Below are 25,853 nucleotides of genomic sequence, written 5' to 3' on the forward strand. Positions count from 1 at the left end.
GTTAACCGGCACCAGACAAGTACCTGAAACATGTCAACTGAAAGGACTAATTACCAGCAGGAAGCCAAAGATCTAGGCTGAAGCGCTCCCATGAGTGCTATATTAAATGGCATGGGATTAAACAGTCAGTCTAAAGATTAAAAGTGACCTGCAAAGAAGAAAAAATTGCACTAGCGAACTTTAAAATATATTGTCTAAAGACAGCCCAACTTTTTTTTTCTAGTAACGTTTAACAGACTTTTTTAGCCTTACTAATATCAGGAATATCAAGTCTTCTGTTTTTGCTGGAGCACTAGAAAAATGGGCGGAGGGTTCTCAGTCCTTGGTGTATGGATATTTGCTGGAGCTTTCCTCTACAGTGTTTGCACTAAAAAGCTTTTGAACACAAACACAAATTTGCAAGTGTTTCCCTGTCTTCTTTTGTAGCAGTGGTGGCTGCGATGGTACATGGCTATATTATCAATGGTTTTAAATGTAAATTTGATTTCTCTATAACTGTTATACAGGGAGAGTGTTGGTCTGTGGCCACAAAGGAAGAATAAGTTTAATACCATGCTATGACACTCAGAAGCCACTCCCTTCTTAATAGATGGTGACACCAGCAGAGGGTGGACTGCATGAGGCAGTTCAGTGGCTACTACTGTGGGGTAGCAGGAGTAGCATAATGTCTCTTTAAAGCTAGTGGACTAGGGTAGGCAGGGCAGCCCTCAAAATCCTACTACATTAATGGAGGCTAAGGGTGGGCAGGGTAGAGACCGGTAGTTTCTCCCTCACCACAAGTACTTCATGGTAAGGAATGAGGACGTTAATTTCTCCAGAGACAGGTAAAGGAGACCCTTTTTTACATGTCTGCCTGCGGGGAGGCCCCTAAATGGAGACAAAGACAACTCTTACCCACAGCGTTTGCACCTGTAGGACTCAAAAGTTGTTGAGAAAGGAGGGGGAAAACGTGCTGGCTACAGTGACCACTTATGTCCCTCACCCTTCCTCGCCTCTCTCATTCCATCCCCGAGCACAGAACATTGCAGTATAGTTAAAGCAGTACAACCTTCTAGTTCAGAGAAGTCCTAAACATTTGAGCCTTAACTATAAAATTTGGGTTTAGTTTTACTGAAAATCTCTTCCCCCAATCAATAGCTTACTTCATTCTCTTGTCTTATGAGGTTATAGTCCTACCAGCAAAAACAAAGTAGATAAGATCCGATATTTGTAACATAGAAACAAGCAGAAAAAAAAGATGGTTTACCTATATAATCTGTATACTTTATAAAGTAACAAAGCGGCATTTTTTACCTTTGCAGATCACCTTTACGTAAATCCAATATAAGTGATTTGACACACATACAATATACACACTTTATTAATGCAAGACTGAGTTCAGTTATATTTTATAAGGTTGTTGATTACCAATGTATTTTCATCGAGTCAATTACATGAACCTTTAGTCTGAGTAGTGCTCTGCTGTTATTAACTTTAAATTATGCAAATATCACTGGATTACAGGCTACCTGGTCAGTGTAACAGTTATCAAAACTATGCTGGCTCTTTAACGAGTAGCTGAACTCTAATGACCTTCAATTTTCTTAGTTATGATGAGGTAAGTAATCAATTTGTCCTCAGGAAAAAAACTAAGGGGTTCCCAGTAGACAAATGTACTGGGACCACTGCTGGGACTTAGACAACAGGAAGAGGACCTGGGAACTCAGGGCTAGGGTCAGTACCTTAACTACCAACTTATTCCAAAAAGCTGGAGAGGGCTACCTTGGTGTGAGAAGATGGTGTTTTTCCCCTTTTCCCCAACTTTTCCTGTCCCCTTATTTCCTACAAGGCTGTGTATTTGATTGTGAGGAAGAGAGGTCAAGACCAATTTGGTTAGCAAATCAATCCAATCTGTCCTATACCGCAGGAGTTTTCTCCTCCATCCCCTCTAAACTGCTAAAATTCCTGCGGGGATGAGAACTTTGGCATACAACAAGGAAAGGAGGATCAGTTAGGGGCTCTAAACATGACAGTATAAATAATATAATGTATATACACAATTTTTAAAGGAAAACCAAGACTGGCCATTTATTGATACATTCATTGTTATGAAAAAGTGACTTTAGAGACATCATCCCCACTTTAAAGAAGTAGGTTTGGATGTTCTGAAGGAGGCTTAGATTGCCCAGACAGCATATATTTGCACTTTAATCTTTTTACATGGCTGATTTGGTAACTGTGTAAGCTGATACATGGCATCTTCTCTGACTAACACACAGTGAGAAAGGAGGTCTGTCTTATTTGGATTGTACCTGTAACAGTTCCTTTAATTTCTTTCAAGCCCCAGGGCTTGTCTACATCAGAAAGTTGCAGCGCTGGTGAGGGAGTTACAGCGCTGCAACTTTGAAGGTGTACACATCTGCAGGGCATCACCAGCGCTGCAACTCCCTGTTTGCAGCGCTGGCCGTACTCCCGTTTTGTCTCGGGTGTAGAGGATCCAGCGCTGGTAATCCAATGTAGACACTTACCAGCGCTTTTCTTGACCTCCGTGGAAGGAGGAAGCCTCTGGTAATCAAGCTGGTCTCCTTTCCCGGTTTGCTCTCTCGTTCCCGGAACCCCGAGCAAGCAGGTCTCCTTCCCTGCGGTTTGCAGGGTGGTTCGGGGAACGCGAGAGCAAACCGCGGCGAAGCTGGTCTCCTTTCCCGGTTTGCTCTCGCGTTCCCCGAACCCCCCTTGAAGCCGCCCAACAGCGCTGCAGTGTGGCCACATCTAACACCACTTGCAGCGCTGGTTGCTGTAAGTGTGGCCACTCTGCAGCGCTGGCCCTATACAGCTGTACTAATACAGCTGTAACAACCAGCGCTGCAAAATTTTAGATGTAGACATGGCCCCAGTGTTGGTATTTTTCCTAGGAGCCCACTATAAAGGCTTCTACTGTTAACTAAAGATCTTCTTCCTTACCTTTTGTGCTTTGATGGGTCCTGCCCGAGGCTGCTTCTGTCTTTGCTCTTTTGGTTCAGGTATTTTGTCAGTGGGCTTCTCTGAAAGCACAGGGCCAACTTCACTGTCACTACCACTAGAAGCTGGGGCTCCAAATTGAATCGTTTCTATTCCAAGTTCGACTCCATTTTCTTGTCCAGACTTTGTTCCCTAGTTAAAGTAACAACAAACATTAAAACTTCCAACAAATTCTCAACCAGAATGTTGCCTTAAAATAGGTTTTTACCTTGATTTTAATGTAGTTACATACTTAAGCATACAAAAGTCAGAAAATGGAAGATAAGCATATGAAAGGCTGGGTTAAAATTTGATGTAACCCACATGGTCCTTATTTTTAAAAAAATATTTTTAGTTATTACTTGAGAATGTAATACCAGGGCCAAATGTAAAAATAGCAGGTTGAAGCTGGTTTTGAGGCAATATCTAGGTTTCTTCTAAGAAATATTTGTTCAGCTACTTGAATTTAATACTAAACAAGCATACTCCCTTTTGCTAAAACTTTAATTCTCTTAGTATGTTGCTGGCAATAGGGAAAGTTGTAATGACAAACATTTTAGAGAAATTACATTTTTTTTTCAATTTTCAAATACTTGTCTTGTTGCAAAATGCATTTACTTTTTTTAATTACACAATTAACTAATTTAGTATATTAGTTTCTGTTTAAGAAGCTTTACAGATCACCTATGATGTACAGAAAGTAATCACCCTTCATGAATGCATGCGTCACAGCAGAAAAGTTTTTATGGTACAGAATACCAGTGAGAGATGTGCAAGCTTTTCCTGAAGCTGCTCCATTAAAATGCATGCGTCTGACAAAGTGGGTATTCACCATGAAAGCTTATGCTTCAATACATCTGTTAGCCTATAAGGTGCCACAGGCAGGAGCAGCACGAGGGTTTCTGGCGCCCTAGGCAGAATTCGGGGGGTGGCATTTTGTGCGCTCCCTACGGGGTGTGCAGAAGCTTCCAGTTCCGCTCCCATTGCGCCACCAAAGAAGGACCCTCCGCCAAAATGCTGCAGGTGACAGCGGCAGTCATTGAGCTGCTCAATTGCCTGCCGCTGTTTTCCACGGCACATCAGCAGAAGGTCCTTCTTCGGCAGCTCGACGGGAGCGGAACTCGAAGCTCCCGTGCACCCCATGGGGAGCGCACAAAATGCCGCCCCCCAAATCCTGGCACCTTAGGCAACTGCCTAGGGTCATCTAATGGAAGCGCCGGCCCTGGTCACAGGACTCTTTGTTGCCTTCTATTAAAAGGGATACTGTTGGTTTTAAAAAGTCTGATGTATGCATATTTTTGCCAACCACCTAAGATTACTGGAACAGATTTGATTAAATAAATTGAAGAGCTTCTTGCATTCAAAAGTATCTTGTGTGTATATTCACTTTCTCCTTTTTCTGAGTGTCTCTCTGTCAACAGGAGAAAGAAAAAACATTTAAAAATAGGAGAATGTGGTTGAAAACCCATTAAAATTGGATGGAGGACAGGGGGCATGTACTGCACCTGAAACTACTTTCAACTGTTTTGAAGCTGACTGTCTCTCTCTAAAACCAAGTTAATACTTAATACAAAAAGTCAGCAAAAAGATTTAGAGAAGAGTTGTCTCATCTTCTGGTGCTGTTAAGGTCAGTCTAATTGCAGACTTACTATTTTATATTGTGACAGTTATCTTGGACAAGCATCTAGAGAAGTATAGGAAAGGTAGATATGCTTCCTGGAAACTGCAGATCTATTGTCCCTTTTTTGGGAATACAAAAATATGGCTTATGACAATTTCAAGGGAATGTGTATATTATCTTGCTGACTATGAGCCACAGACAAGTATGTATAGAGCAGCTAAACTATTTTTAAGTGTTTTAACTCAAATTTTTTCCTGAAAAATCACAACTATATTTCTTCAATTAGAATCATAGAATATCAGGGTTGGAAGGGACCTCAGGAGGTCATCTAGTTCAACCCCCTGTTCAAAGCAGGACCAATTCCCAACTAAATCATCCTAGCCAGGGCTTTGTCAAGCCTGACCTTAAAAACTCTAAAGGAAGGAGATTCCACCACCTCCCTAGGTAACCCATTCCAGTGCTTCACCACCCTCCCAGTGAAAAAGTTTTTCCTAATATCCAACCTAAACCTTCCACACTGCAACTTTAGACCATTACTCCTTGTTTTGTCATCAGGTACCACTGAGAATAGTCTACATCCATGCTCTTTGGAAACCCCTTTCAGGTAGTTGAAAGCAGCTATCAAATCCCCCCTCATCCTTCTCTTCTGCAGACTAAACAATCCCAGTTCCCTCAGCCTCTCCTCATAAGTCATGTGCTCTTTAATCATTTTGGTTTTTCTCCACTGGACTCTTTCCAATTTTTCCACATCCTTCTTGTAGCGTGGGGCCCAAAACTGGACACAGTACTCCAGATGAAGCCTCACCAATATCAAATAGGGGGGAAATGATCACATCCCTCGATCTGCTCGCAATGTCCCTATTTATATAGACCAAAATGCCATTAGCCTTCTTGGCAACAAGGGCACACTGTTGACTCATATCCAGCTTCTCGTCCACTGTAACCCCTAGGTCCTTTTCTGCAGAACTGCTTCCTAGCCATTCGGTCCCTAGTCTAACAGTGAATGGGATTCTTATGTCCTAAGTGCAGGACTCTGCATTTGTCCTTGTTGAATCTCATCAGGTTTCTTTTGGCCCAGTCCTCTAATTTGTCTAGGTCCCTCTGTATCCTGTGTTTTGTATTCAATTGCTAAGTTACAACTGGTAAATCTGAGGCTGTTTAACAAATTCTAGTCAAGTTAACTACATTAGTTTGAGAGTTGAATCTTAAAGCATTTGCTAAACTAGTACTCCATAATCAAACTAACAAGTTAGCTGCTGCAAGTTTATTGGTTTAAGTGTTATAATTCTAAACTATGAAGTTTACAAGTTTTTCTAATGACTAACACTGTCTCAATAAGAATTTTTGCTGTAACTGCTCTCAGTAAGAAATTAGATAATGCCCTGGTCAACACTGGGGGTAGGGGGATAGATCTAAGTTACGCAACTTCAGCTATGTGAATAATGTAGTTAAAGTCGACGTACTTAGACACCACGATGAGTTGAGTCGACTGCTGCTCCCCCCTACCCCGTCGACTTTGCCTGCACCTCTTGCGGTGCTGGAGTACAGGAGTCAACAGGAGAGCACTCGGGGGTTGATTTATCACGTCTAGAATAGATGCGATAAATCAACCCCCGCCGGATCGATTGCTGCCTGCCGATCCTGCGGGTATTGTAGACACACCCAATGTTAGTAGCAGGCACTATCTATATTATTCAGTAATTACATCCAGCTAAAGAAAAATAATGCAGTTTGAAAACACTGGGTAATTGTGACAATCACCTTGGCAAAGGATCCCCTGGTTCTTTGCAAACAACTCTTCTTAGACCCAATAACATTGCTTACAAGGTATTTGTTCATAAAGGGTAACGTATCAGGCCTCTGTTGAAAGCTTGCAACTTACTGATGTTCATAATCATGGAATGGTATGTGTACTGATAATATCGGAGGAATAATGTAACTATACTGAAATTTATGCCCTTATAGTCTTAAAGTTAAAAGGAGTCACCTTGGAGTAATGTTACTTAGCAACGGCATATTCATACACAATTGGATTACCACACCTCCAAACTTAGCCAGTGATGTAATGCAAGGCTCAATGATCTAATATTGCCCCATCATAGAACAGTCAATAGAAAACCATCACAGGCAACTGCAAACAATCAAAACCAGTTAGAGGTGAAAAGGCAACGTTATAACAGACCGTGGATTGCCCTGCCTATGAATAAAGACAAAAGACTGTTTCAGTATAAGAGTGGGGAGAGGCATTCGGGATCCATTCACTGAGGAGACATCTTGTAGAATGGGGATATTTTTCATGGAAGATTGGCTCTTGGAAGTCAGCCAGCTCTACAGACAGATGGAACTTTGGGAGAGAAGGGGATCTATTTTATTAAATAGGAAAGTGTAGGTCCTAGTTCTTGTTTTATGATTTTTTTTTTATTGTAACCATTTGTTTCCACCACTGACTTATTTCTAGTGGAATCGCTATTATTTCTTAAATAAATATTTTGTTTCATTATAAGTATTCTGTACAGTGCTCTCTGCAGTGATTTAAGTAAAACTGGTAACTGGAGTACAGAGGAATTCTGTGGGTAACTGCTTTCAGGGTCTGGATATCACATGGGAGCACTTCAAGGAAACTTGGAGACTAGGGTGTACCTGCTGTTAATCTGCAAAAAAAGGACAGGGCTGGCATAGCCTAGAGAAGAGGAGAGGGCGGCTAGTGGTAGGAAACTAAACACCCAGTTACTACAAGAAAGACACTCTCACTCTGGAGGCAGGGAGCAACAAGGTGACTCTCAATCCTGGGTACTTTGAGAACTGTCATAATAATCTTATTTAATTTGTCCCACCACCTGCAAAATACAAATTGAGTTATCTTTAGATGTTCTTGATTGTTTTTAGTTTTATCCTTACCTCTGGAGATGCAGCTGATCCAAATGATGTCAAAGGCTTATTCCATGCACTGACGGAAGGGGGTTGTGGTGGACTAATGGGTCCCACTAAAAGTCCAGAGAATATAGTGGAGTCAAAACCACAATTAATCCATGGTTATTTAGATTCATAAGTACACAACTGAATGGACAATGAATACAGCTACTTGATTTCACAGCGTGTTTGATTCCAGAACTTCATTTCAGCTTTTAAGAGTAAGTCCCTTATTAAGTCAACCTTGATTGGCCTAATTAGCATATTTGGAAACATGCACAAATTTGACAAAGAAACCCATGTCTGAGACCAATGGCAGCTGCTTACACACTGGGGATGCAGAATGTGGCGACTGCAGCAAAGAAGTTACTCAACATTTTATAGAAGAGCTCTCTCATCTCAAGGAACCTGGGAGACTATCGCTCAGCAGTCCTGCAGAACATTTCATAGGAGCATATTCTCTGTGCCATAGAACTACATCTGCAGGCCAGGATGTCTGAGACCTCCAGAAACATCTCTCACCAACTCAAACCCTCCAACCACAGTGTTTCTCTTCTATCCCTCCCAGGCCAAAAATAAGGCAAAAGATGCCACTTACATTTCTTGGAGATGTCATTAACAACAGTTGTTGATGCCACTTTATTTTCCCATAATTCAGCCCCTAGAGCAGGATGAGACTGTGTGTTCTGCAGAGCTTTTCCTGTTGCTGTATATTCTGTGCTGCTTGTTCCTCCTGTTGTCTGGTTTTGAGGCTGAACTGAAGCCTGCGGTTGGCTTGGAGTCTGCGATGCACTCTGAGGCTGTCCCTGTACTTGTGCCTGAGCTTGTACTTGCTGTGCTGCTGCTGCTGCCGCCTGCTGTTGCTGCTTTTTTGCAAACCTGGGAGGAAGCTTGCAATTCTGACCTCTTCCTTTTTCACCTGAACACTTTTTGGTCCAAACCTAAGAATAAAATTGACATTACAGAAGGCTAAGCGATTTAGAAAGTCTGTATTTTTCTGTCAGTTGCAGACAGGGTGACCAGACGTCCCGATAAAAACAGGACTGTCCCGATTGAGGAGTTTGTCCCGTGTCCCGACCACAGTACGATCAGGACGCCATTTGTCCCGATATTTTGTTTCCTGGTCTTCGGTGGCAATTCAGCAGAGAGTCCTTCAGTCGCGGATTGTCTTTGGCAGTATTTCGGCAGGGGGTGCTTGTCTTTGGCGGCAAGGTTTATTACCCGCCGCTGAAATACCTCCAAAGGCCGTCCATGACTGAAGGGCTCCCTGCTGAATTGCCACCGAATTCCCAGATGGGTGAGTGTAAAAAAAAAAGCTCCCCCACTTAGTGGTCCTGATAATTTTCCCTTAACATATGGTCACCCTAGTTGCAGAGTATGGCAAAAGGACAAAGCAGGAATCTTTAACGTTTTTTCAGAGACTTTTTTTTTCCTAATGTACTTAACCATTTGAATAATGAAAAAGTTAAACATATCCCATGTTTTTGGTCCAGAAATTTTCATATAGAATTGTGACAAAGGCAATAGCATAAAGCGTTTTTACTGTAAGCCCAAAAGCAAGCATTCAAATTAGTTACAGTAGCCGACATATTAGCTTTGAAATACCCAAATTACAGTGGCAGTGGGTATAGAAGGAGTAATAGGGACAAGAGGAGAAACATAAGGGGAGGCAAGATGACCTATATAACTAAGGCTATACAATTTCAACTAAAAATTAATTAGAATACTGCAATTTGAATGGTGAAACAGTTGTGTGGAAACAGATTTTGCACTGCTGCATAGTCCTTTACAAAAAAAATTTGCAAGTGTGTAACTGCTTGTAACAGGTGCAAAGGATGACATTCTTGATCAACATACCTGCACTGTTTGTTCTTCCTTCTTTCTGCGCTCCTCATCTTGCAAACGTTTTTGTTGTTTCTTTGACACCACTTCAGTAAAGCCATCATCATTCAAGTTAGATGGAAAGTCTTCAATTACTGTCACTTCCGGATGGTCATCAATGATCACAACACCTGCAGACGAACGAAAGATGCACATTTTTTCCTTCAATTTCAACAGTTTCAGACCCAATATTCACAATTTAGGAATAAAAACAAATTCCACTAGCGCTGCATAGCTTCATACAATTACAGTCGAAGATGACCATCCTAGTAATGTTCAAGTTCCCTCACGCAGACCATCTTTTGCTGGTGAACTTCAAGAAAAAGGATTTAATACAAAAGCCTTTAATTAATGGCTCTTCAAAGAAACACCATACTTTGTACAAAAAAGTTCCATAAAACAAACAGCTAAAGAAAAACAGTTTGAGTAGTTTAAATAGAAAAATGATACATTCTGGACACTAACTGCAAACCTGTCGGTGCCATTTATTGCGTTTACAATAGTAACATCCTCCCCCGTTTTCTATGTGCAAAGAGATACAAAATACCTGAGGCCAACACCAGGCGTGGAATGATTGAATGACAGCTTGAAAAAAGTTACAGGAATTAGACTGTACAAAAGAAGTGTCCCTCTTAAAATAGGTAGTAACTATTTTACATAAGTATACACAAATATAAAATTTTATTACCCATTTTTAGAAGGGACACATGCCACAGGACTCATTCATTGCTGCACAGGGGGTAGTGTCTGAATATTGGGATATAAAGAGCCTTTAAAAAGTATGCACCAACTTTTCTTCTTTCCACAGTTCCCAAATATATCTAATTCCTGAAGCAGGAACGCTAATGTATTAATAGTTTTTTTGGCTACCACAAGTTTCCATCCACACATACTTGCATAGTTGTTGAGGTCAAATTGGGATAGAGCATCCACCTTCTCCTTGGGTTTCTTTGGACCTGCTTTGGGCTCATCCCTCTTTTTGCTACTGGCATCCTTGGAGGTCTTTTGCATTACAGCATTACCACCACCTTCTTCTTGATGCAAGGAATTACTGATGGTGGGATCTATAGTGGTCATGCTTCCTGCTTGGTCTTCAAATGGCCTACATCAGACAAAAATTATAGACAGAACTCATCACCATCCCCAGAGTACCCTCAAAAACAGCAAAACAGCATCTGTATGCAGATCACATTACTGCATTAAAATAATCTACTGTGCATCATCATTAGCTGGCTTTATTAATTCCCCACTGAGGCTGCACCTACTAGTGATGCTTACAGATTTGGAGCATAGATCAGTCAAAAAGTCAACACGCACAGTAGACGCTTTAGCCATCTAAGTGTAAGGATCGCTAATAGGTGCAGTCTCAATAGGAAACTAATAAAGCAGTAGCCATACATCTTAGCCGGCTAATGATGATGCACAGTAGCCCCTTTAACCATACAGAGAAGGTACAACATTTTCATTTCAACTGCCATTCTTTCACCACACTGAATAAGTGAATGACCCATATCCAACCCAAATGTGAAGCTAAAACCTCCACTGAAAAGTTGCTGTGTAACACCATAGAAATTTGTAGACTTTGTAATATATGCTCCATATTTAATTGGGTTTGGTATAACTGCAGCATGGGCTTATTGATATGTTAGTAACAACTACTGCAGCCAGTTGCAGGCCAGTGGAAAAAAAGACAGTTACTCACCTCTGTAACTGTTGTTCTTCGAGATGTGTTGCTCATAGCCTGCCATGGTCCTGCATTATCAGATCCTGATGAAGGGGCAGGGGGATTGGGTTGGCTATCGAGTGGTCCAGCAACGTGGTGTACCAGTGTTGTCGGGGCCACGCAGGGGGCGATCAGGATCAGTCGAGCCCTGTCCCTGCAAAGCTTTACGAGAACCCTGTGCACCATCAGGAAAGGTGGAAAGGCGTAAAGCAGGTGGTTCGCCCAAGAGATTAGGAAGGCGTCCGATATTGAGCCCTTGGCGAGACCCTGGAAGAAGCAAAACCTCTGACACTTCCTGTTGTCGCAGGAAGCGAATAGGTCTATGTGGGGAAAGCCCCACTTCTGGAAGATGGAAAGTACAATGTCCGGGAGGAGTGACCACTCGTGGGAGAGAAAGGATCTGCTGAGATGGTCTGCCTGAGTGTTCCAGACCCCTGGGAGGAAGGAGGCTACAAGGTCTATAGAGTGGACTATACAAAATTCCCACAGTTGGATCGCCTCCTGACAAAGGGGGGAGGATCGGGTCCCTCCCTGTTTGTTTATGTAGTGCATTGCTGTTGTGTTGTCCATGAGCACTAGAACACAACGGCCCTGCAGATGATGTTGGAATGTCTGGCATGCGAGGCGAACTGCTCTCAGCTCCCGGACGTTTATGTGCAGCGCTAGCTCTTGAGATGACCAGAGGCCTTGCGTGCGACGACGGCCTAGGTGTGCCCCCCAGCCGAGACACGACGCGTCTGTTGTTAGGGATACTGAGGGCTGTCTCGGTTGGAATGGCATCCCTGCACACACCAATGAAGATGTTAGTCACCAGCTGAGGGAGCCTAAGACGCTCTGAGGAACGGTGACGATCATGTATATGGCCTCCCTGCCTGGGCGGTAAACTGAGGCGAGCCAGGTTTGAAGGGGACACAGGCGTAGTTTGGCGTGCTTGGTTACGAAAGTGCACGCGGCCATGTGACTGAGAAGGCTGAGGCAGGTGCGGGCCGAGGTCATCGGAAAGTTTGGAGGTTTTCTATGACCGAAACTAGTGCCCGAAACCGGGGTAGTGGAAGGCAGGCTGTTGCGAGTGTAGAGTCTAGAATGGCCCCGATGAATTCTATTCTTTGAGTGGGCACTAGAGTAGACTTCTCTAGATTGATCATCAGGCCCAACCGCTTGAATAGGTCCGTGATGATAGCAACATGCCTGGTGACTTGAACCTCGGAGGTCCCGCGAATAAGCCAATCGTCTAGATAAGGAAAGACGTGTATACACTGACGATGGAGGAAGGTGGCCACTACAGCCATGCACTTCATAAACATGCGCGGGGCGGTAGAGAGGCCAAATGGGAGAACCGCAAATTGAAAATGTTGGTTGCACACCATAAACCGTAGGTACCATCTGTGCGGAGGGTAAATGGCGATGTGAAAGTATGCGTCCTTCATGTCGAGAGAAGCGTACCAGTCTCCGGGATCCAAGGATGGGATGATGATCCCCAGGGACACCATGCGGAACTTCAACTTCTTCAGAAAGATGTTGAGACCGCGTAGGTCCAGGATGGGTCGGAGACCCCTTTTCGCCTTGGGGATTAGGAAATATAGGGAGTAAAATCCGTTGCCCCTGAACTCCTCCGGCACCTCCTCTATAGCTCCGATGGAGAGGAGCGTACGAACCTCTTGCCAGAGGAATTGCTCGTGAGAGGGGTCTCTGAAGAGGGATGGGGAGGGAGGGTGGGAGGGAGGGGGTGAAATAAATTGGAGATGGTATCCAAATTCCACCGTGCGTAGGACCCAACGATCTGAGGTTAATTGGGACCATGCAGGGAGGAAGGAGGAAAGGTGGTTGGAAAACTGAAGAGGATTCTGGGGAAGGACTGGTGCTCTGCTCTCAGGCGCACCTTCAAAAGTTCAGTTTTGGTCCCTCTGATGGTTTGATGGGACCGTTATTCTGGCCCCTTTGGGAACCCGATTGCCGTCTGCGGTTCCCGGGACCACGCCTCCTGCTAAAGTCTTGTCGTGGCCTGGGCGGGGGCAAGGGCGTTGAGGCTGGGTACAGAAGGACCTCCGTTGGGTTTGCGGAGTATGCATCCTGAGGGAAAGCATGATGACGCGACTGTCTTTGAGACTCTGGAGTCTAGGGTCCGTTTTCTGAGAGAAAAGGCCCTGTCCATCAAATGGAAGGTCCTGAATAGTTTGTTGCAGCTCAGGAGGTAGGCCTGATACCTGCAACCACGATATTCTCTGCATTGTAATCCCCGAGGCCACGGTTTTGGCCGCCGAATCAGCAGCGTCAAGTGAGGCCTGCGGAGAAGTCCGTGCCACTTTCTTCCCTTCCTCCAGAAGGACTTGGAATTCCGGGTGGGAGTCCTGTGGGACCAGTTCAGCAAAGTTACCCACCGATTGCCAGGTATTATAATTATACCTGCTGAGCAGGGGCCTGTTGGTTAGCCACCCGCAGTTAGAGGCCTCCAGCAGAGTAAACTTTACGCCCCAATAGATCCATCCTTCTAGCCTCCCGCGATTTCGCGGCAGGGGCTTGCTGGCCATGGTGCTCTCTCTCATTCACAGATTGAACGACCAGAGAGCATGGAGGAGGATGGGTATATAAGTATTCATACCCTTTAGAGGGTACCATGTATTTCCTTTCCATGCCTCTAGCTGTGGGAGGGATAGACGCCAGGGATTGCCAAATGGTGTCTGCTTTGGCCAGGATGGAACAGATGAACGGCAGAGCCACGCGAGTTGGGGCATCCGCCGACAGTATGACTATGACCGGGTCTTCCACCTCCGGGACCTCCTCCACTTGAAGGTTGATATTTAAGGCGACTCGCCGGAGAAGGTCCTGGTGGGCTCGGAGGTCGATCGGGCCCGCCCCTGATCAAGAAGTACCGGCTACTGCCTTGTCTGGCGAAGAAGAGGACGACAGACCCGGCACGGTTGGCTCATTTAGTGACTCCTGTTCCGGAGGAGCACCAGGGTCCAGGAACACATGAGGATCCGGCGCAAGAGCTGAGTCGTCCGTACCCGCTGGAGGAGGGCGGCTAACAGTGGCCTCTGGTGCCCGATGTTCCAACGGGGCGGAACGAGATGGAACTGTGGGTTCACCCTGGGCCTGGTGGTATGCCCAGGCATCCAGAAGGACCACTGAGGTGCTTGTTCCATGCCCTGAGGCTCCTGGAGGACACGGCTCTGCGTTTCTGAATCTCCATATGTGACGCTATCAGCGTGCGAAGACTCAGATGGGTGCCGTGATGGCCATGGCAGAGCATAGTGCATGTGAGGAGCCGCCCTGTGTGTAGGGTGCCGTACGTCATGCCTCATAGGAGAGTGGTACCGGGAGTCGTACCAGTGCTGAGAGGTTGACCGGGACCTGCGACCGGTGCGGTGCCGGGAGGTCGACCGGGACTGTGAAGCTCTACGGTGAGAGTGACTGCGGCGTGAACGGTGCCGGGAGCTGGACCACCATCTGGAGTATCAGTCTGGAGAGCGGGATCTTGAACAGTGCCGCGAGTACGACCGGTGCCCAGAAGGAGATCGGTACCGGGACTGCGAGCGGCGTCGAGATCGGGACCGGCGGCAAGATTGGGAGCGCTGGCAAGACCTCGATCTCGAGTGGTGCCTGCCTGCGGCGTCAATGGAAGGTGGCCTGACTAGGGCAGGCTTCCCTGCTGACGCAATAACCTGCACTGGCAGTGCCGGGGGTTGGGGCAGGGTGGGCTCCATTAGGGCAATGAGTTCCCTTGCCATCAAAAAGGTCTCTGGAGTGATGGGAACAATAAGCTCGACCTCAGCGTGTGCCAGGGAGCTGTCATGCACCAGACTCGATGGCCCTTGCCTGGTCGGAATCAACGGTGCCGAGATTGTCGGTGTCATGGCAGTTGTTGGTGCCGGGCGACTCGGTTTTGACTGCTGCTCAGACTTCGGTGTAGATATTGGAGCCGCAGGAGCTTTGACCTTTTTGGAACGCGGGGAGAGGGAGCGGTGCTGGGCTGGTTTCTCGGCTGGTGACGGCTGGTGCCGGGGCATCTTGGTGGTGCCGGCGCTCTCTGGTGCCGACGAGGCACTTCTCTCCAGCACGGATTGTGCGGCACTCGGTGCCAAAGATGGAGGAGTGAGGGCCGCCTCCATTAGGAGCTGCTTAAGACGAAAGTCCCGCTCCTTTTTTGTCTGTGGCTTGAAGGACTTGCAAATCCGGCACTTATCTGTAAGATGCGATTCCCCCAGGCACTTTAGGCAGGAGTCAAGCATTGGCTGCCGGCAGGCCAAGCACTGTTTGAAGCCCGGTGTACCAGGCATGGGCCTGGGCACCGGGAGAGGGGAAGGGGCTAATCCCCAACCCTCTGAACTATATACACTAACTAGGTTTACAAAAGGTTATTAAAAGTGTTAACTATAACTATAAAACTATATACACAATAGTACTAGAACGAGTGAATAGCTAGGAAAGTGGAGATCAGCTAAGCTGCGCTCCACTGTTCCAATGACCAACATGGGTGGTAAGAAGGAACTGAGGAGCGGATGGGTCGGCAGGCGTATATATTCGGTGCCATAACGGCGCCACGCCAGGGGGTGCCCAGCCGACCCACCGGGTGTTGCTAGGGTAGAAAATCTTCCGACGAACGTGCACGTGGCACGCGCACACCTAACTGGAATGGATATGAGCAAGCACTCGAAGAAGAACTACAGAATTCTGCCTTTTTGTTGTTGAACACTGGAAATTCTTTAAATATTATATAAAAGCTTTTTCAAAGTTTTATAATGGGAAGGACCAACAGCTTAGAATATTCAGAAAAAGTTTTCAAGACAGGGCATTGCTAAAGTAGCCAAGTTTTCAATGAGAGTTCAGCAGCCCACTCCATAGCACTCCCTAACCTGGTGCAAAAGATGCTGTTAAACCATCATGCAGTCGCTACAAGGCATGAAAACCAATCCCAGAGTCGAATGGCAGGCTCAATCGGATCAGCATGTAGAGGTAAGCATAACAATTTCATTTCTAATACTGAGCAATATGCCCAAGTGGAGCTGAAAAATTCTCCTTAACTGGAGAGTACATACGTCATTTAGTTAATTGATTTTCTACTAGAAATTGAGATGGGGGTCCTGATGGGATAAATACAGTGAAAGGATTAAAGCAATAGAGTTGTGATTTAAATCAACTGGATTATGTTTAATGCTAAGTCTCATGGGGATGAATGTAGTTTACACCTGTGACAACACAGTTGGCATTTTTCTGCCAGGGGTGTTTTAGAATCATAGAACATCAGGTTTGGAAGGGACCTCAAGAGGTCATCTAGTCCAATCCCCTGCTCAAAGCAGGACCAATCCCCAGACAGATTTTTACCCCGGTTCCCTAATTGGCCTCCTCAAGGATTGAACTCATAACCCTGGGTTTAGCAGGCCAATGCTCAAACAAACCACTGAGCTATCCCTTCCCCCTTTAACATGGTACACTGATTCTGGAAAGCTCTGTTCTTTTCCCCTCCACTCTTGCAGGCTTGAAGTGATTCAGATGAAAGCTTCCTTTCTGTACAAAAGGCCCAAAACAAAAGCCCAGCATTGTGGAACTGTCTGACACTATCCTCCACTGACCATGGTTATGAACCTTACAGATTATGAATGGCTATGCAATCTGCAACAGGAAATTAGTGAATGTTAGAGCCTTTTATATTTGTATAGTAACTATATATTGTGGGTGCTACTGGAAACAGATACTTACCCTCGTTTCCCACTTCTTAATGGAGGACCACTACGCCTTTCACTCCTAGGCCCTGAGAAATTCCTTCCAGCCTTTGGTGGCCCATTGTTGCCACGGCGATTCTGGCGATCTATTCCAGGCCGCTGACTAGAGAAACTTCGCTTAGATATTTCTCTTTTTGGAGCTATGGCATTTTCTCCTGCTTTGGCAACTACCTGTGCGGTCACATCTGCCATTTTTTTTTCATCCCTCTCTCGCCTCTCATTGAAGTCACTACTTTCTGAGGCAGTTTCCCATTCTTCATTTGCCTGGTCTGAAGAATTTTGATTGGACAAGTCTGGTGTCTTACTCCCTGAAATATCCAAAGCAGCGCTAGATGCTTCATTAACTGCATTAACAACTGTAGCACTTATCGATGAGCTAGTTGCTGTTTCATTTAATTTTGATGCAGCTTCCCTTTCTTTCAGGCGTCTAAAGCGTGGCGGTTTATCTTGCCTTGGTGGTCGTGCAGGCCTTTGCCTTCGAGGCCTCTCTCTAGTTGGATCAAACTTCCTCTCAAATTTTGGAGGTCTCTTATCAATGGGCACAGGACCATAGTGTTCATGTCTTCTTGGTGGCTCCTCCTCTTCTGGTTTAATAGTCTCTATTTGCCTTGGATTCCACTGACTGTCTCTATAGCCTGGCCTCCTTAATGTAGATGGTCGTGGTGGGCGCCCACCTGGATCCCTACCACCACGTCTATACATTCCCCCTCTGCCACGTCTTGAAGGTTCTCCTTTAGGAAGGAATCCTGGTTTTGGTTTATTCTCCTCTTCCCTGATATAAGTTTTCTCTAGGGATCTATTGTCGACTCTAACATTGTTTTCAGGTTTGAAAGACAGCAGAGGCTTTGGAGGTTTCTTGCCATCAGCTCTCTCCTCTCTCTTTGGGTGTTTACCTTTGCTTAAACTGTCTTTGTCTGAAAGAAGAGTATCACTAGCACTTTCATGAACTTCGCTATCAGAATCAGTTTCTGAACCTCGCTGTCTCCGCCGTTTGGGGACTATTTCAAAATCAGAACTCTCACTACGAGTTTCACTTTCTTCTCTCTGTCTAAGAGGCCCCAAAGGCACATGATCTGCCCTAGGCTTAGTGTCTCTATAATGTGGACAGTCCCTATTATGGCCTCTACCTCCCCGGCCTCGTCCTCCATAAGAACCTCTGTAGCTGCGACCCCTCGAATAATACTCTCCACGGCCTCTGCCCCTATATCCCTGATCTGGGAACCAGTCTCTATCTCGAGCTTCTTTCCAGTACGTTCTGGGTGGTAAACCAGGTTCTCTCTTTACTGGCCTGGTTTCTAGGCGAGGTTTCTCTACAATATGTTCTTTGCCAACAGCTCTCTCTGATTTTTCTTCCTTAATTGTGTTAACAGGTTGCTGAACAGGGGGTGACTGGACTGCAGGTGATGGTTGCTGAACAGGTGAAGGCTGCTGGACTGAAGATAAAGGCTGCTGGGCCACAGATGAAGGCTTCTGGGCTGCAGATTTAATGGCAGACTCAAGCTGACTGCTATCTGTACTTTCTGAAATCTGAGCCGTATCTTGTGGTATCTTTTTAGCTAAAGTAGCACTGTCTGGGGTGGACTTTTCTGGCTTTGACTGGGGAGGTGACAGTTGTGCCTGCTCCTTCTTTTCTGTCTTTTCAGACTTGCCAGCTTTTTCATTAGCCGGCTTTTCTCCTTCCTTTTCCTTCCTCTGCTCACGTTCTTCCCTCTGCTCACGCTCTTCTTTCATATCTCGAAGAACAGGTTTTTTAATAGGTCCAGATCTTCTTATAGGTCTATCGCTACCTTCTTCTCTTCTGCCATAGCCTGGCCTGGGACCCCATCTGGTTTCAGATTTAGGCTTGAAAGGTTTTTCAGATTTTGGCCCCTCTGATGTTCTATTACTCATGAAACCTTCTTTTTTTGGCTTAATCTCTGGTCTTTCTGGTGTCTCAGCATATCTACTACTTACTTTAGGGACATTTGGTATTGTCTCATTCTTTTGCTCTTCTGATTTTAGAGAATGACTTGAACCATGGGAAATGCTTCTCTTCAAAGCAGAATGACTCTCTCCTACAGGTACCAGCTCTTCCTGAGAGCTGTGTGCAATGTTCTCATCAGCTACTTCAAAGCTAACTGCTGGATTAGGCTTGTCAGTTTGGAGAGGCTGTACATCTTCCAAAGACCTGCTTGGGAATTTTTGTACATCCACCTCACTTGGTTCTCTAAAAAAGTCTGTCTTTTGTTGAGAATCCAACTGGTTGTGTTCTACAGGGTAAGCAGTGGTAACAGCAATTTGTTCTTCTTCCAAATGTGCTTCAGGCCTAAGTGAAGAAACAATTAAGTAAGTTTCTAATGGAACAAAGTTTAATTTTACCATATTTACAGCTGGATTCTCTAACATCCCTGTAACATGTTAAAGGACTTTTCCCTCATCTACTTAAGTTTTAAGCAGAGGAACAAGGTATCTGTCATGGTTTTAGGGAATCTATTATTGTTAACAGTTAAGTCAAAACTTCGAATGAGCTAGCATATTAGTAAATTATCACAAGTACTACATCAGTTCAATGTAAGTAAAAATAATGACTGGGGTCACATTTAAGGAAGTGTCAACAGAAGCTCAGAGGCTGACTGAATAAGGATCAAAATAACCATCTGACCATCTTATAAGCAGTTTTATTTTCATAGTTAACTATTTATCAGTGTGAAGTGGACTCTAGCTCTTCAAGGTGGAGACCACATGAAGGGTGTCCTGCCTGATTCCTGAAACATGGGACTGTATCAGTTCCCACTGCTTGTACCTGCAAACCGCCCCGTCCCCCCACCCCAATAACTAAGCCAATCTCCATCTATTAAGGATTAGGGCGAGACGTTCATGGGGCCAGATTACTTCATATCCGCCTACTATGGGGTTCTTGGGATACTGTCAGAGACAGGATACTAGATTAGATGGCTCAAACCTGTTGTCCAATATAGCAATTCCAATGCACACACAATTGTGCAGTCACAGAACCTTTGAGCTAGGTATGGACTCTTCCTTGCATCTTCCTTAAAACCATACCTGTCAGCCAGATGCCATAAAGCATAGCTGGTTAAATAACTCACATGTCCATAAGTCATCCGTACCCATTCCCTTGGTAGCAATAAATGATCATGAACACTAACTAATTCACAGTTGCAAGTGTGGCCTACATATCTAAATAAACATAGGAGTCTGGCTGACATGAGTGGCAATACATAAATCAGGCAGGGCTCACCTCAAATCCTCAGGTTCTTCTAGCACTTTAGGAGGAGCACTACCTTGTTGAGGTTCTGCATGGGGATAAGTATCTGAACCCCACATCATGCGGGGCTCTGACAGTGGTACAGTATGTTCTCTTGCCGATCGAGCAATATGTTCGAATGAATCTGAACCAGTTCCCGACCCTTCCATCTGGTCTCTTCTCATTAATGGTTTGGGAGGCATAATTCCTGTGATCAAGAGAGTCAAGTTAAACAATTGAAATTAATGGCTCAAAATATGATTATTGTGACACAGGGCCAGAAAAGGTTACACAGCCAGCAGACTGACCCAGAGTCAACTTTTAGAAGTATATTAGTAGATAATGTTCATGTTTTGTGTGTTTACATAACTAGTTAGAGGTTGACAATGTAACCACACAGTTCCTGTCTATCACTGTATTCTGTTATTCAGAGATCAAAAGTAGATATTAACATTTAAATCAATTGTGAATGTAATGATTTCACAGTCTTAGTTTCTCTTTGAAGTATGTAACTACCAGTAAATGGCAGGAGATAGGCAACTGCCTTATGTTAATCCATGTAGCTAATTACTGGTGATGCTTACGAAATAGGAGGTTACTTTAAAGATGCTATTCTTCACTCAAGGAACACCTGCCGTCAAGAGGCTGACAGTAGTCTGCAAAGGGTCTATAAAGACTCTTGGGCCCTGATCCTTTTCATCTTAGATCTGCTTAAGCTTCATCAGGGGAAAATTTGAATTGCAAGACTGAGGTCTCCAGTCCCATCTGGAACACCCTTATACTGGATATTTGGGCACTGGTCTATAGCCTAATGAACTGATTCTGGGAAGGACTCTTTCCAACTCTAAAGCTCACCATTCTCTACTATGTAACTGAGGTAAGAACTCTATTCAAGTTTGTATGTATAATAATCTTTTAACCAATACTCTTTCTTCTTTCTTAATAAATCTTAGTTTTAGTTAATAAGAATTGGCTGTAAGCATGTATTTGGGTAAGATCTGAAATAGACATTAACTTGGCGGGCAATGTGTCTGATCCTTCAGGATTGGTAGAACTTTTTTTATATGATGAATAAGATCTTCAGGGTAACCAGTAAGGTACTGCAGAAGCTGTTTTGTTGCTGGCTTCGGGAATCTAAGTATTAGAATAACCACCAGTTTGGGGGATTGTCTGCCCTAAATGAGATCTCTCAGCATTGCATCACTGGAACCTCAGTCACAATTACATAAAATTTAAACTCTGCCTAAGCTGAAATAAATCAGCAGGATGATGAGCAGAGAACTTGAATACAGATGTTCCCTTCTCATAGACTCAGATTCTAGGGTCAGAAGGGACCAATGTGATCATCTAGTCCGATCCCCTGCACAAAGCAGGCCACAGAACCCTATCCATCCACTTCTATAACAAACACCTAACCTATGTCTGAGTTATTGAAGTCTTCAAATTGTGGTTTGAAGACCTCAAGCTGCAGAGAATCCACCAGCAAGTGACCCATGCCCCACGCTGCAGAGGAAGGCGAAAAACCTCCAGGGCCTCTGCCAATCTGCCCTGGAGGAAAATTCCTTCCCGACCCCAAATATGGCGATCAGCTAAACCCTGAGCATGTGGGCAAGACTCACCAGCCAGCACTCAGGAAAGAATTCTCTGCAGTAACTCAGATCCCATCCCATCCAACATCCCATCACCGACCACTGGGCATTCTTATCTGCTGATAATCAAAGATCAATTGCCAAAATTAGACTATCCCATCATACCATCCCTTCTATAAACTTATCAAGCTTAGTCTTAAAGCCAGATATGTCTTTTGCCCCCACTACTCCCCTTGGAAGGCTGTTCCAGAACTTCACTCCTCTAATGGTTAGAAACCTTCGTCTAATTTCAAGTCTAAACTTCCTAGTGTCCAGTTTATATCCATTTGTTCTTGTATCTACATTGGTACTAAGCTTAAATAATTCCTCTCCCTCCCTAATATTAATCCCTCTGATATATTTATAAAGAGCAAGCATATCCCCCCCCGCCCCCAGCCTTCTTTTGGCTAGACTAAACAAGCCAAGCTCTTTGAGTCTCCTTTCATATGACAGGTTTTCCATTCCTCGGATCATCCTAGTAGCCCGTCTCTGAACCTGTTCCAGTTTGAATTCATCCTTCTTAAACATGGGAGACCAGAACTGCACACAGTATTCCAGGTGGGGTCTCACCAGCGCCTTATATAATGGTACTAACACCTCCTTATCTTTGCTGGAAATACCTCGCCTGATGTATCCTAAAACCGCATTAGCTTTTTTAACGGCCATATCACATTGGCAGCTCATAGTCATTCTGTGATCAACCAATACCCCAAGGTCCTTCTCCTCCTCTGTTGCTTCCAACTGATGTGTCCCCAATGTATATCTAAAGTTCTTATTATTAATCCCTAAGTGCATGACCTTGCACTTTTCACTATTAAATTTCATCCTATTACTATTACTCCAGTTTACAAGGTCATCCAGATCTTCCTGTATGATATCCCGGTCCTTCTCCATTTTAGCAATACCCCCCAGCTCCATGTCATCCGCAAACTTTATTAGCGCATTCCCGCTTTTTGTGCCAAGGTCAGTAATAAAAAGGTTAAATAAGATTGGTCCCAAAACTGATCCTTGAGGAACTCCACTAGTAAGCTCCTTCCAGCCTGACAGTTCACCCTTCAGTACGACCCGTTGTAGTCTCCCCTTTAACCAGTTCTTTATCCACCTTTCAATTTTTATATTGATCCCCATCTTTTCCAATTTGACTAATAATTCCGCATGTGGAATCGTGTCAAATGCCTTACTGAAATCGAGGTAAATTAGGTATACCGCATTTCCTTTCTCTTAATAGTCTGTCACCTTCTCAAAGAAGGAGATCAGATTGGTTTGGCACGATCTACCTTTAGTAAAACCATGTTGTAATTTGTCCCAATTACCACTGACCTCAATGTCCTTAACTACTTTCTCCTTCAAAATTTTTTCCAAGACCTTACATACTACAGATGTCAAACTAACAGGCCTATAGTTACTCGGATCACTCTTTCTCCCTTTCTTAAAGATAGGAACTATGTTAGCAATTCTCCAGTTGTAGGGTACAACCCCTGAGTTTACCGATTCATTAAAAATTCTCGCTAACGGGCTTGCAATTTCATGCACCAATTCCTTTAATATTCTCGGATGAAGATTGTCCGGGCCCTCCGATTTTGTCCCATTAAGCTGTTCAAGTATGGCTTCTACCTCAGATGTGGTAATATCCACCTCCATATCCTCATTCCCGTTTGTCATCCTTCCATTACCCCTAAGCTCCTCATTAGCCTTATTAAAGACTGAGGCAAAGTACTTATTTAGATATTGGGCCATGCCTAGGTTATCCTTAACCTCCTTTCCATCCTCAGTGTTTAGCGGTCCCACTTCTTTCTTTGTTTTCTTCTTATTTACATGGCTATAGAACCTTTTACTATTGGTTTTAATTCCCTTTGCAAGGTTCAACTCTACTTGGCTTTTAGCCTCTCTCACTTTATCCCTACATGTTCTGACCTCACTAAGGTAGCTTTCCTCGCTAATCCCACCCTTCTTCCACTCCTTGTAGGCTTTCTGCTTTTTCTTAATCACCTCTCTGAGATGCTTGCTCATCTAGCTTGGTCTACAACTCCTGCCTATAGTTTTTTTCCCCTTTCTTGGGATGCAGGCTTGAGATACTTTAAGTTGCAGCTGCAGAAACTAATTCCAGGCCTCCTCCGCATTTAGATCCACAAGTTCTTCAGTCCAAACCACTTCCATAACTAATTTCCTTAATTCTTTGAAGTTAGCCCTAGTTCCAGATCTATTTTTGTTTATCCTTCCATCTAGTTTGAACTGAAATAGCTCATGATCACTCGAACCAAGGTTGCCCCCTACAACCATTTCTTCTATGAGGTCATCACTACTCACCAAAACCAAATCTAAAATGGCATCCCCTCTTGTTGGTTCTTCAACTACTTGGTGAAGGAATCCATCAGCTATCGCATCCAGAAAAATCTGAGCCCTATTATTCTTGCTAGCACTTGTCCTTCAGTCTATATCTGGGAAGTTAAAGTCTCCCATGATCACACATTTCCCATTAATGTTTACTTCATTAAAAACATTAAAGAGGTCTCTATCCATATCCAAATCAGATCCCGGCAGTCTGTAGCACACCCCAAGCACTATCTCAGGGGAGGCTCTAGTAGCTTTCTTTCCCAGTGTGATTGTTGACAGATTGTCTTGTCCATTCCATCACTTCTTATTTCTTTACAGTTAACCTCCTCATTGATGTACAATGCTACTCCACCACCTTTGCCTTTATTTCTGCCTTTCCTAAACAGCACATAGCCTTCAATACCCGTACTCCAGTCATGACTACTATTCCACCATGTTTCTGTTATCCCTATAATATCCAGTTTCACTTCCTGCACCAGTAGCTCTAGTTCCTCCATTTTGTTCCCTAGGCTCCTCGCACTAGTGTACAGACCTCTTAATTTTTGCCATTTGGCTTCACTCACATTCTTTACCCTGTTAGGCACAGACATTCTACCACCAGCATCATCTGTTAGTCCGCTATCTACACTACCCTTCATCTTTATGCCAATTCTTCTGTCCACAGCTGTATCCCCTCTTACTTTGTTTACTTCCTTCTCAAGGTTAAATTCCGGTGTGGAGATCTCCTGAACATCTCCCAACCATCTCCCCCAAATTTCTAGTTTAAAGCTCTCTTAATCAGGTCGGCGAGCCTCCATCCTAGAAGTCTATTTCCCTCCTTACTCAGGGGAAGTCCATCCCGAGAGAACAGTCTTCTGTCCGTAAATGCTTCCCAATGGCCGTACATCCCAAAGCCCTCCTTATAGCACCACTGCCTGAGCCATCTGTTGATCGCCATAATCTTGTTACACCTTTGTTGCCCTTCTCTAGGAACCGGCAGAATCCCACTGAAGATCACCTGAGCCTCGATTTCCTTAAGCGTCTTCCCCAGTCTGGCATACTCTCTCCTGATACATTCCAGAGAGTATCTAGCTGTATCATTCGTTCCCACATGAAGGACAATCAACGGATTCTTCCCTGCTCCCGTTAGGATCCTTTTCAGCCTCAGGTCCACATCCTGTATCTTAGCACCTGGCAGACAGCACACCCTTCTGTTCTCCTGATCAGCTCTAGTTACAGGCCTGTCTATTCTTCTCAGTAAGGAGTCTCCAATCACGTAGACCTGCCTTTTCCTGATGACAGTGTGATTCTCCGGTCTATCCCCCGCACCCACTGGCTGCAAGTCCTCTTGATTCCTATTCCTCCTTGCAAGCCTCCTGGGGCTCATATTTGGTGTTGCCTCCATTGATTCCTCCCCTCCTCTTGCAGGACTATCAGCTCTTCTCTTTTTCTTTGCCCTCTCTCCTTCAGCGGCCACCTGCTGTGCCCTTCTTCATTTTCCAACTCTGCAAACCTGTTCCTGAGTTCTATTTCTCCTTCACTGGTTCGTCTTTTCCTCTGCCTGGTTCTCTTAGTCACATGCTTCCACCATCCACTTTCCTCACCCAGCAGTCTCTCCTCTGAATTCTTTGGTCCTGCTTCCATCTGCACGTCTGAGCTTATCCCTTCAGCCCCCTCACGTCTGTGCTACACCATCTGCTCAAACCCCCTCCTAAACTCAACCAGAGTTTGCACCTGCATCTCCAGTCCTTGGATCTTTTCTTCCATCAGCTCTATCAGGCAGCACTTCATGCAGACAAAACTCTTTTCAGGCACCCCCTCCAGGATCATGTACATG

The 25,853-nt window shown here is 44.7% G+C and overlaps 1 protein-coding gene across 12 annotated transcripts in view; it reads right to left on the reverse strand.

Annotated features, from left to right (window-relative positions):
- Positions 1-25,853, reverse strand: part of PRRC2C (proline rich coiled-coil 2C) — a 135,368-nt gene that overhangs the window by 51,879 nt on the left and 57,636 nt on the right. For all 12 annotated transcript variants that reach the window (XM_030572550.1, XM_030572551.1, XM_030572541.1 and 9 more), the window contains exons 15-21: positions 20,070-20,283; positions 16,809-19,136; positions 10,282-10,490; positions 9,365-9,519; positions 8,106-8,448; positions 7,496-7,581; positions 2,941-3,129 (exon numbers count right to left, since the gene is read on the reverse strand). In XM_030572550.1, coding sequence (XP_030428410.1) covers positions 2,941-3,129; positions 7,496-7,581; positions 8,106-8,448; positions 9,365-9,519; positions 10,282-10,490; positions 16,809-19,136; positions 20,070-20,283 — 3,524 coding nt within the window. The remainder of the gene's footprint in view (positions 1-2,940; positions 3,130-7,495; positions 7,582-8,105; positions 8,449-9,364; positions 9,520-10,281; positions 10,491-16,808; positions 19,137-20,069; positions 20,284-25,853) is intronic.

Source organism: Gopherus evgoodei, chromosome 8 (genome assembly GCF_007399415.2).
Source record: "Gopherus evgoodei ecotype Sinaloan lineage chromosome 8, rGopEvg1_v1.p, whole genome shotgun sequence".
NCBI lineage: Eukaryota > Metazoa > Chordata > Testudines > Testudinidae > Gopherus > Gopherus evgoodei.